The 11,126-nt window shown below is 45.9% G+C and overlaps 1 protein-coding gene and 1 long non-coding RNA gene across 5 annotated transcripts; one reads left to right on the top strand and one right to left on the bottom strand.

Moving 5' to 3' along the window:
• Window positions 1–1,991: 1,991 nt before the first annotated feature.
• rab33ba (RAB33B, member RAS oncogene family a) lies at window positions 1,992–6,898 on the bottom strand. Of its 4 annotated transcripts, XR_965692.2 has the most exons (4): window positions 6,642–6,898; window positions 5,384–5,883; window positions 3,249–3,349; window positions 1,992–2,234 (listed from the first exon to the last, which is right to left on the bottom strand). XR_965692.2 is itself a non-coding variant. In XM_011618118.2 (3 exons), the coding sequence occupies exons 1-2, from the start codon at window positions 6,867–6,869 to the stop codon at window positions 5,386–5,388; spliced, it is 726 nt and encodes a 241-aa protein (XP_011616420.1). In that variant the 5' UTR covers window positions 6,870–6,898; the 3' UTR covers window positions 1,992–2,234; window positions 5,384–5,385. The 4 variants fall into 4 exon arrangements, 3 of the variants coding, with proteins under 3 accessions (XP_011616420.1, XP_011616419.1, XP_003977101.1); XM_011618118.2 differs by lacking the exon at window positions 3,249–3,349; XM_011618117.2 differs by lacking the exons at window positions 1,992–2,234; window positions 3,249–3,349 and adding an exon at window positions 3,378–4,065.
• LOC115252374 (uncharacterized) lies at window positions 6,813–9,204 on the top strand. Its single transcript, XR_003890808.1, has 2 exons — window positions 6,813–6,946; window positions 8,755–9,204. It is a non-coding gene; the product is annotated as an uncharacterized lncRNA (long non-coding RNA).
• The last annotated feature ends 1,922 nt before the right edge of the window (window positions 9,205–11,126 follow it).

Genomic DNA, 11,126 nt, shown 5'->3' on the forward strand with positions numbered 1-11,126 from the left:
GTCATTTTATTGCCCTTCTGTGAACATTGTCCCCTCTCTGGGGTCCTGGAAGCTGCATCGATTCCTGGGTGGTTCCACTGCTGCTACTTACACTGTTGCTACTCAATGCTGACATCTGTGTGGTTTGACATTGTGAAGGCTCGACAAAGATGATGTTGTGAACATATCTCAAACAAAAGGGTTAGGGGTTACGGTTAGGTTAGGTTAGGTTAGGTTAGGGGTTAGGATTATGGTTAGAGGTTAGTTTAGGGTTTAGAGGTTAGAGTTAGGGTTTGGGGTTAGGTTAGGGTTAGGGGTTATGCTTTAGGGTTTAGGATTTAGGGTTAGGGTTAGGGTTTAGTTTTAGGGGGTTAGGGTTAGAAGAGAAGACAGGTTTTCAACATGGTGACCTGTAGAAACCCAGTCTTCAGAACCGTGTCTGTCAATTCCATGTGAAATCAAATCCATTTAAACTGTATTCCATCATGAAGGTTTTTTTTACAGCCACTGTCTAATTGTAAGTGAAAGTTGAAGTGAAACTCGATGCACATTGGTCGCACTAAACTTGGCACATGCTCCTATATGTTTCTAAATATTTGTCTGGGAGAAAACAACAACACTGAGTGTGTGAATCTATTGTGTGTTTGATAAATAGGAATACCAAAGAGGAACGCCAGGAAGGCTGTGAGCCAAAGGTCAGATGAGATACTCCTATGTTCTTCATCCACCTGCTGCTGGTATCTGGTTAATGATCAACCGCCCTGACACCCGGAAGATAAACAGCTCTCTTCCGTCAGTGCGAATTTTTAAGAAAGCGGACCACTGCATTTTAGATACTCGGTGTGTTTAACAGGTGTTTTGATCACTGAAGACAGTGAAGATCTAGGTAGGGGTGGAGCTTAACCCTGGACATGGATAATTACAGGTATTTCATTTTCAGCCAGAAGAGCGCTCTTATCCTCGGTGTACTCCAGGTGGCCTGTGCGGGCCTCTGCCTGGTGTGCGGGTTTATGGATGCGATATTCCGCAAAGACACCCCGCTGAGTACCACAAGGACGCCGGTGTGGGGAAGCTTGGTGAGAAATATTTATTTTGGACATAAAAGTCTGATTACATGCTTTACTTGCTGGTAAAGGTAAGGGTAATGACCCAGCCTGTAGTGTCTTTACACTCTTCACTTCAGAGACCTACACAGGTCTGGTGTCAGTTTCATTTTGCAACTCACCTTTCTGTGAAAGCAGAAGTCTGTCAGTGAATATGAGCTTTGTCTATCTCAGATTATGGCCTGTCCTGGACTTCTGGCACTGTTGGCCTCCCAAAGAAAAAACTCAATTCTGGTGAGCATGATCATTCCGCTTCTCCTCTCCAGATGATACAGCAGTGTCCTTGACCAAAGAGCTGAACTGCTGCTTCAGTGTGTGGATGAGCAGCAAAAAATACAAAATCCTGATTGATTATTCAGCCTGAGAGTGTAAGTGCCCATAGTGACGAACCAGAACTAACTTTTTGTTGGACTTTGGGTTAAATCCTGATAACAGAGGATATTAGAAAGCTATTTCCTGATTAGCAAATGCTAGTCAGTGATAATCACGGTAAACACAGTGGTCATACAATGTTGCAGACGAGTCTTTTTAACACAGAACATGTTTTAAAATCTTGTCAGAGACACATCATTCACAGAGCCCACAAATGTAGGAAAGTATCTATTATGAAACAGCTATTTGGCTGGTGAGTTTCCCAAGATAAAAGAACTTGTCAAGACCCAGTCCTTGAGCTCTGCACTCCAGCCACATTTTGTGTCCCAGCAGGCAGAACATATAGTCTACCTGGTAGAAGAAATGCCAGCTGGAGGACTGGGTCTGTACGCCCTGGATTTAAGGGAATTAGACACAACAATGGTTTTGGACTGAAGAACAGTTTCACACTTTAGGACACAGGGAGGCCACGCACCTCCCTGTTTGGCTGCCACGTAGGTAGTCTGTCCAAACCAAACCGAAACAAACCAAACCAAATGGTTTAAACCGTATTTAGTGACAACTATAGGTTCCATGCTAGAACACAAATTCCTGTGCAGCTGTGCAGTCCGGCGTGCTCTCTCTCAAGCTGACAGCACTCAGGTTGTGTCTCTTTTCATAATGTTGCATCACAGGTTGTCGTGCTGACTTTCTCCTGCAGGTGATCGTGATGGTGGCAGCAGCTGGACTCTCATGCACAGCATCATTGTTTATTTCGGCTTACTCCTGTCTGACATTGACCTACGGAGAAGAAGATCAAGAAGTCTTTCACCATCACAACAGTCGTGAAGTGGTAACAATGCTAAACACAACCAGCACTTTTCCAGCCTTGCATCATAATCACACACATAACAAGTATCCCTTTGCCCTGTTTGAATTATAGTCTGTTTTTATGACTGACGACAGTTTAATGGTCTGACCTGTTCCTTCGTTATGTTAGAAGAATCAAGAAATCAAAGTTGCAGTGTTGACAGACTGACAAAAATATCATCGAGGAGTCTGAAGAGGAACTGTTGCTAGAAACCTAACCTAAAAACCTAACCAGTATCAAAGGCTTTTCTCTGTTATTACAGCTGTATGGGACTACAGTTCTAACAGGCTGCTGGGTGACAACATCCATCTGCAGTCTCTGCATAAATTAGTGGATGGCAGGATTCTTATAGTCTGATCAGGCGGGATTTTGCTGCCCAGCCTTTCAGTGGATTTTAGATCTCAAGAAAGACGATGATGGTGGTGGTGATGAAGGTTGCTGAGAGAATAACTTTGCGAGTAGGAGGATGTCTGGAGTGGTAATGAAGCACGTTCATACTGTAGTGGTCCAGTGGAGAGGTGCAACGGGGGTGAGAAAGGAGGTCAAGATGAAGACAGGAGGCAGAGCTGGACTGATGGAAGTGTTGGCGTCCTCTCTGAGAGGGACACAGGTGATAGGATGAGGACTGAGGCCATCAGAGGGACCAGCCATCTTAGATTGAGATGGCTTAAATTTGTAACAGAGAGCTGACTGCTGGACAGGACTAATGCAGGTGAATAGGGTCAGAGAGGAGCAGCCTAAAGTAGGAGATGTGAGGCCTTTTCCTCTCTCCAAACTCTGAGAACTGCCTTTTTTTTTTAACAACAACCTTCTCCGTCTGTGTCTAGACCTTTGTGCTCCACCGGATGGTGAAAGGGGCCAATGCCACCATCCTACTGAGCTGCATCGTCAGCCTGGCTCTGTCCTGCCTCATCATGTACATGGGCTGTAGGAGTCTTCCTCACCGCTTCTGCTACAATAACCGGATCGGACTGGTGAGGGACCACATCCTTTCTGCTTTAGTCACTCTTTAGTTACCGTCCCATCACTGTTGAGGATGATGCAGCTGAGAAAAGGGAGGACTAGTTTAGGACTAGATTTGAACATTGCCGTTTTATTTTCAGAGGTTTGCAGATGTTATTCAATTATCTCAGCATGTTTTATGCTAATGAGGGCCAGACTGTCAAGATCAGTGTTCACCAACCCTCACTGAAGACACAACACAATAGACCCCCAATATTAAAGTTACAAGCATCAAAAGATAGAAGTAAGCCAGTTTTTCCAGAAGCAAGCAAAGTATCCTTCTGCTCCCATCAATATGAAGACATTAGCAACATTGTCCAGCAGCTCTTGACAGATGTGTGCCTGCGTGTCTCTCAGACACGAGCACCTTCACATTTCATCGGTCTTCAGTGAAGTTCTTGTTCAGAATGTTTAGTTTGTGTGACAGGAAATGCTGGTTCCACAATCCGAGCCCAGGGACACTGAGCTGGTGAGCACTTGGCAAGGTGAGACCTTCAGAGTTGAATCCAGACTAACCCCTGACCAGGAGACACTGTAGTCAGATGCGTGCTCTGTCCAGCAGGGGGCGACAACAGGCTTTTTGATTCACCAGCTCTTGGCAGAGAGCAGCTCAGCAGAGAGGAAGAGGAGCATTGTTGGAATAGGCCCTCTTACAGCAGACTGAGCTGATACCGGCCCAGAACATGGACATGTCTGTCTGTAGGAGCATCTACTTCACCTGGAGAAATCCGTGTGGACTGTTGTCTCCATGTCTCCTCACTAAGGATCAAGGTTTCAACGTTAGCCTTTAATGATCAGTGACAAATGTTTAATGCAAAAATTCCAGACCGAAATTTCTCATTTGTGAATTATGAACTTTTCATGGCTGATGTACAGAATGAAGGAAATAGTGGACAAATATTTATATTTTAGATATAAAGGACACTTTAAAAAGAGCCAATGCAAGAAAAGCAACAGCACAAGTGCATTCTGGGAGAAGGACCTGGCCAGTGCTGGTTTGGATGAGTTCCACTTTAACTGCTTTTATATGTGGAAGGCAGGGGGGGGGGGGTACCACTGCATGATTGACAGCCCATAATATCTGTGTAGCAAACACCACCAAGCCACATGGCTAAAACAGACGCAACGTCTGCAGTCATCATGGTAACAAGGTGTGCGTTGGTCCCACAGTGGCCTGACATCCTGCTGCTAGCGTTGGCTAGCATTTCTGGGACTTTCTTCATCTGAAAGCAAAAACAACCATGTTTCCTCATTTGACACAGGCAGCAAACGGCTTACTGCATTTAATAAAAGATTTCCCTGAAAACAAGTCTCTTGTTTCATGGTCTACAGTTTTAAAGAATGTATTCCTCTCCTCATAGTCCTGAGGAAAGATTCTTGTGTGAAAAGGTTTTCTAACCTTTTTATATTCCCTAAATGGAACAGGCTGTTTGGGGTACTTTACCATGAGAGCTAAAATAGGTTAAATACTGGGTCCCGAACTCGTCTGAAGACTGGAAACTTGGTCCTGATGACCAGTTCACACCAGACCTTTACTAATTTGGTAAAACACCACCCACTACTAAAAAATGCCCTGAAACCTACCCCTCGACCACCAACCGGCAGGCTGAACAGACGTCTGGCACACCAACACAATCAGAGCTCCCACAAACCTTCAGAGATGTTGGTCTAAATGTTGGCAGCAGAGTGAACACATTCCTACTGCTTGAGTGGTGGCTCAGGTCTCAGTCTTTACTGGCTTACCTAATGAGTTCCCAAGTCATATAGGTCACCTTGGTGTTTCCCCTTTTGACCAGAGCAGTCATCTCAGGCCTAGAAGGCAAGAGCTACGCTGCCACCAGAGCACCATCTATCCTGTTTTACACATTAACAACTGGGACTGCATCGCCACGGTGATGACGGTGCATGAAATTTAGAGAAGATGGACGGGGTAGGTAGCATTTGACAGGGCCCAATGTTGGCACTCCCAAGTAAAGGTTGGACCACTCTGAAAGTAATTAATATGGTTAAAGGAAAACAATATTGATTAAATTCTTGGATTTGTAATGTTCCCCACAGCCTGTGAACCAAGACGCACCCTCAGCAGCTGCTGCAGCCCCAGCTCCTGGCCCCCTCTCCTCTGCTGTCCCCACAGCTGCTCAGGTTGACAGTCCCCCCTGCTCTGTCTGAGGGCTGGCTCAGCACCAGAGGCTTCTGAGATCTCAACTTGTGGGCCACCGTCATGAAGATGGCTTCCACGTGGTCACTGCTTCCTCGGCTGCTGCCATCTTTAAGAATGTTTGAGTTCTTTGCAGAGGTCTCAAACAGCGGCATGGAATGCGTGTCTGCGAACTGTTGTGCCACCTCCGTGCCCACTTGAACCGAGTCCTGGAGATCACACTTGTTTCCAACCAAGATCCTGGGAACCTCATTGCCCAGAGCGTGCTGTCTGCACTCCTCAATCCATGCGGGTAGATTGCGGAAGCTGGCGGCGTTGGTGATGTCGTAGACAAAGACAACAGCGTGCACGTTGCGGTAGTAGTGCTGTACCATGGACTTCCTGAACCGCTCTTGACCTGCAGTGTCCCACAGCTGGATCTGTTGGAGGGATCCAAACACAGATATGATTTGATCAATGATCTCCAATATGAGCAGAGGGATCCAGTGATGTAAATTAGTGATTCAGAAGTCAAATAAACAAACAGACCTGGCCTTTCCTGTTTCACAGAAAGCAGCTTTTATTTGTTCAGACTCCAACTGAACCTGCTTATTTACAGAACCAACAACCTGTTGCTGAGTTCTGAAGCTTCTGTCCTCTCAGGTCTTCGTGGACACAGGTCAAAGCAGTCCTCAGAGCACAGAAGCCCAAACCGTGTTTCTCTACGTGAACTATTGACATTCATAAAGCCTCACACTGTCTCATGCTAGTCCACATACAGGAGCTGAGAGGATGTGGAACGGTTTTTACTGGCGGCACGACAGCAGCTGTGGTTCCCACCTGCCGGGGGTCCAGCTGGACCCATGCTACCCTGATAGCTCCTATAATGATAAGCTAAAATCTCTTCACAGCATTACAGCATACATGATGAGGGTATCATTCACTGGAATACCACCGTGCTCTGGAGACCAGCACGGCAGCATCCCAGCTCCTAACAAGCCCTCCTGACAAATACATATAAAGGGATTCTGAAATGGTTTGCATTGGTGCTTTTATAGGGATGTAGCTCGAAAAGCTCTCTCAGAACATCCTGCCTCTGGGTTCGGGCAGCAGAAAGACTCATTTTCTTTTACTCTTACTCGTTGTAGGGTTGTAGGATTAAAGGTCAGGTTTCTTCTCTCTTTGGCAGAACACTCACCTTGATTTTCTCCCCGTCGATCTCCACCAGCCTCTCCCTGAAGTCCACTCCGATCGTGGCCTCTGTTTTCTCGGGGAACTTCCCTGCGCAGAAGCGGTAGGTCAGGCAGGTCTTGCCGACGCCCGAATCTCCGATGACGATGATTTTGAAGATGCGAGTCCTCGGAGGAGGAAGCGTCGAGCTTGTGAGAGAAGCGGAGAATTCTCCTGACGAGCCGCTATCCGCCATATCACAAGAGCAGGGTGGGGAACGAGCAGGGAACGCCTGGTCCAGCAGCAGCCCACCGAGGAGGCAGCTCCAACGAGGTCAGCTTTTAACACCGTCTTCAAAAACACAAATGAAGCAGAAGCAGCATTTATTGTGCGGATGTATATCGGCAGCGAACATACGATCGCTTCAACATAAACAAATGTAAACACTCCAAAAGTCAGTCCTCACTCCGCAGCCGGGAAGCCACGTACAACGATGTCTACTCTCGCGAGAAAAGTGCGCGTAGTGTTCAGGGACCTGTGAGAAAATAGGGATTTTTATGGCTGTGACATACGCGGTGTCATGTTTGATTAAAGTACGGATGTAGTCTTTAATTACTTCAGGGGAAATATAATCATAGCAACAACAGAAATCATACTTAAATTCATCCATTTATTCGAAACATTCCTTTGAAACCATCTCCTGTCTGCAATCTTCAGATGATAATCTTTTTATCTTAAGGTTTAGTACATGTAATAAAAACATGTAACCAGGTGAAAGGATGTTAAACTGAATTTAAAAGTTTAACCCCTAAAGTGCATCGGCGTAGTGATTTTACACAGCCGTGACCACCCTCTGGAGCCTTCCTTTCTGCCGCCATGCAGCTGGAAAATTTGGAACATTTCTTCTTCTGAGGAAGCACCACCTCTGCTGTGCCTTCTTGAAGACCACAGTAGAGCATAGGCCTCAGGTCATATTTTGTTCATGTAGACGCCCAGGAATCTGAAGTCTGGCGTTCCGTCCACACAGCCTCTTCTGTTGAACAGCGGCTGAATGTCCACTTTATTTCACCTGAAGTGCCGCTCCCCCTCTTCTCTGTATGCAGGCTCATCCCCCAAGAAATAAGTCCCACCACAGTAGTGTCACCTGCACACTTCAGGTTACTGGAGTGGCTTGGGGTGCAGTTGTGGTTATAAAGGGTAAAGAGTAGAGTCCTAAGAACACAGCTCTGGGGGTAACCAGTACCACGGCTGTGGGCTGAGGAGATGTGGGGTCCAACATTAACCCTTTGGGAGCAGTCAGATAGAAAGTCTTTCATCTAGAGGCAGGTGGACGGAAATCGGCCTGGGTCGAGCATTTTAGTCACCAGTTGGTTGGGGATGATGGTATTGAATGCTGATCTGAAGTCCTCAAAGAGCAGACCCTCGCACACCGTTGGGTCTTAAGACTTTCCGCAGGTTTACAGTCTTCGAGGTAAAGATGTGGCTGCTGCGAGCAGGTGGATGGCTGGCTGTGGTTGACTGTATCTGTATCTGTGGGTGCAGAAGTGATTTAGCTCCTCCGCCAGTGAGGTGTCACCCACATCCACTTTCAACAAGACTTTCCTAGGTCTGTAGTTGCTGATTTGTTGTACCCCCTTCTGCACTTGTCTGGAGATGTTGGTTTGGAAGCAGGCCCCACCCTTCTACAGGCAACCTTGGCGTCTCTGATGTTTCTTACTTCAGATTGGCTCGGGAAGTGCTGTAGCCTCGTTGCTGCCTCCTCTCTGCACTCCTATTGCCATCCTTTGTCTTGGGATGAACCCAGATGCATTTAGCATCAACAACCATGTCTGTGCAGTACTTCATGTAATCCACAACAGTGCCCCAGGTCCTGGTACTCAGAAACAGCCCAATCAGCAGTTGTTGTCAGGTGCCATCAGGACAGGTTTTAACAGTTCTGGATGGGCTGAGAGCCTTTTCTCGGGGAAAAAGCTACTCTGACTGGCCCAGATGTGGTAGTGGTTTGGCTATAAAACACAGCTTAGTATTTGAGTAGACCTTCCCTCCTAGTTTGCCCTCCTAGTTGCACGTCTGACACGCTTTTGGAGTTTTGGCACAGTGGTCTTAAATGAGAGTAAAAGGGTAATCATTTTCCTTTTCAGATGCAGCTTTGCAACCTTAACCTGCGCTGTTATCTTCTCTTCGAGAAGCAGATGTCTCCAGGGATCAACCGCACAGGTCACAGGTCATAATGCTATTCCTGAAGCCAAAAGTCCAGGCCTGCTCTAAATTTACCCTCAGTAAAATCAGTGAAGAACTTTCTCCTCAGTGGCTTCCATCACCAACCCGGAAATGCTCTAGATCAACAAAGCAGCAAATCTAAAGTTGACCACCTTTACAAAAAAATTAGAGGAACAGAGGAATGTGGTCTAAGTGTGGAACTCCTAAAAACATTCTCGCAGTATTTCAAATTGAGACACACATTCATGATTTCTTGGTGCATATGTTGTCTGTTCATTCCATATAACTGCCATATTATGTTCTACTCCCTGGATATTCTTCTGGATCCATCTACAAATATTGTTGATTAAAGAATTTCTGTGTGGAAAAAAGGCTTTTTGAACATTTAATGAAAACAAAGTAAACAAGTATTCTTTTCAGCCTGAGGCTGATAGCCTGTTTACTGCACAGCTACACCACCCTCAGCAAACAACACACAACAGACAGCTAATATTTGCGAAACTTTTATTTACTGTAAAACAGTATTATTTTGAAGTAGAAGATAATCAAGCCAGCCTGGGTGAGCAGCAGCACTAGAGCAGCAGCAGCAATAGAGCAGCAACAGCTACAACAGCAGCAGAGACCGTCTCATTTGCTGATGCTGCTAACTGAACAGCTCTGCTCTTTTTGCACTCACAGCTCCATGAAAGACGAAGGCAGCAATCTGATTGTACGTGTCTTCATGATCAATGTAATAGCAGCACCTCTCTTTTCCCTGTTGAAACTTGTTCTTATCTTTGAACATGTTCTTGTGTATGAAGATGAATTCTCTTCAGATGAATCTTCTGATTGCAGCAGCAGACAAAGTTGATTCTCTTGCAGCAAGGAGACGAGTCGCATGTACACCCTGGCACCCTCTCTTCTCTATGTTTGCCACCTCTCTTTCCCAGGAACTAACAGATGACCTTGGACTGTTGGTTAAATATTTTATCTCAACATTCTGGAACATTTCATAGTTATTCAAGCAGTTCACAGCTCACACTTGTCTCCTTCTGCACAGCCAGTCAAACCAGCTGACCTTCCCCTGTTTGGCCATTTGTTCTCATTTTGCAGGGTAGTTTTACATGGTAAAAAGCCTCAGATAGGCTTTAGTTGGTAATGCGATGGATATTTCCTGTGGAGTTTTAGTGAATTGGACAGTTTGTGCTTGTGTAGAGTTTTTGTGTCCTCAAAACGACAGGGAAGACCTGTTCCAGACCTCTGCTACGTTGACAGTTTCAAGCACCACCTGGCTGGCTGTCACCCCTAAAATGGACCTTTAACATGAGGTTCTGGAACACTGGACCTGGATCTGTCTCTCTCAGGCTACTCTGGGACCACAACATACGTTATCAGCACCGGGCTCAGTGGGTTCATAAAAAGGGAGATAAATAATTATTAAAATACATCATCGTTATTAGAAATCTGTAATCAATTCATGTTCCAACAAACGGATAATGTCTGTTATTGTTATCATAACTGTTATCAGTTTATAACCATCAAGGAGAAGAGAGAGAGAGATAGACAAGGACAGAGACAGACAGGGAGGCAGAGGGAGAGAGACACTGTCTTTGCCTACAGATTGTGACAAGTGAGTCAGTTTTGTGTGTTTTGTGCCTGACAGAGACAGTCCAAGAGGTGAGAACAGTGTTATTTCCAGAGTCTCATGAGGCCTGATTTACTCTATTGGTCTCATCCCTTCAGAGGGATGAACTGGAGACAATTGCAGCTTGTAATAAATTGTATGATTACTGGAGGGGCTGAAGCACCGCTGGCTTCTTCACTGACCAGCTCGGGTTCTTCAGACTCCAGCGCGTGTCTCGCAATATACACTTGCCAATACCGCCACCTGCTGGTGGGCCGAGGACAAGCCTGACTAGAAGCCCCTAGTACCAGTGTACACAGTATAAAGCAATGCTCCCGTCCCAGTCCATGCATCCCTACCAAATAACAGTTTGTTTTTTATAAAAGTCTGTTTTTGATGAAGAGGACCCCTGAAGGCTGAAACTGCCTCCTAAAGTGCTACATCCAGATCCAAATGAGTCTGGCACTCCTGTGACAGGAAGCAGAACAACATGGCCCATTTCTCTGAGGCGGTTGTGGATTCTTGTGCTTGCTGTTTATAGTAATGCTGTGCATGAAAAGGAACAACAGCAGGATAATCAGGAGTGGGCGCGTTTACTGAGCAGCCCTGATTTGCAATCAAATAATACAAGCCCGGATTAGTGTTTCCTGTGGCAGACGAGGCCTTTTCTTGCTGCATGATTCACTGAAT

The sequence above is a fragment of the Takifugu rubripes genome, chromosome 14, assembly GCF_901000725.2.
Source record: "Takifugu rubripes chromosome 14, fTakRub1.2, whole genome shotgun sequence".
NCBI lineage: Eukaryota > Metazoa > Chordata > Actinopteri > Tetraodontiformes > Tetraodontidae > Takifugu > Takifugu rubripes.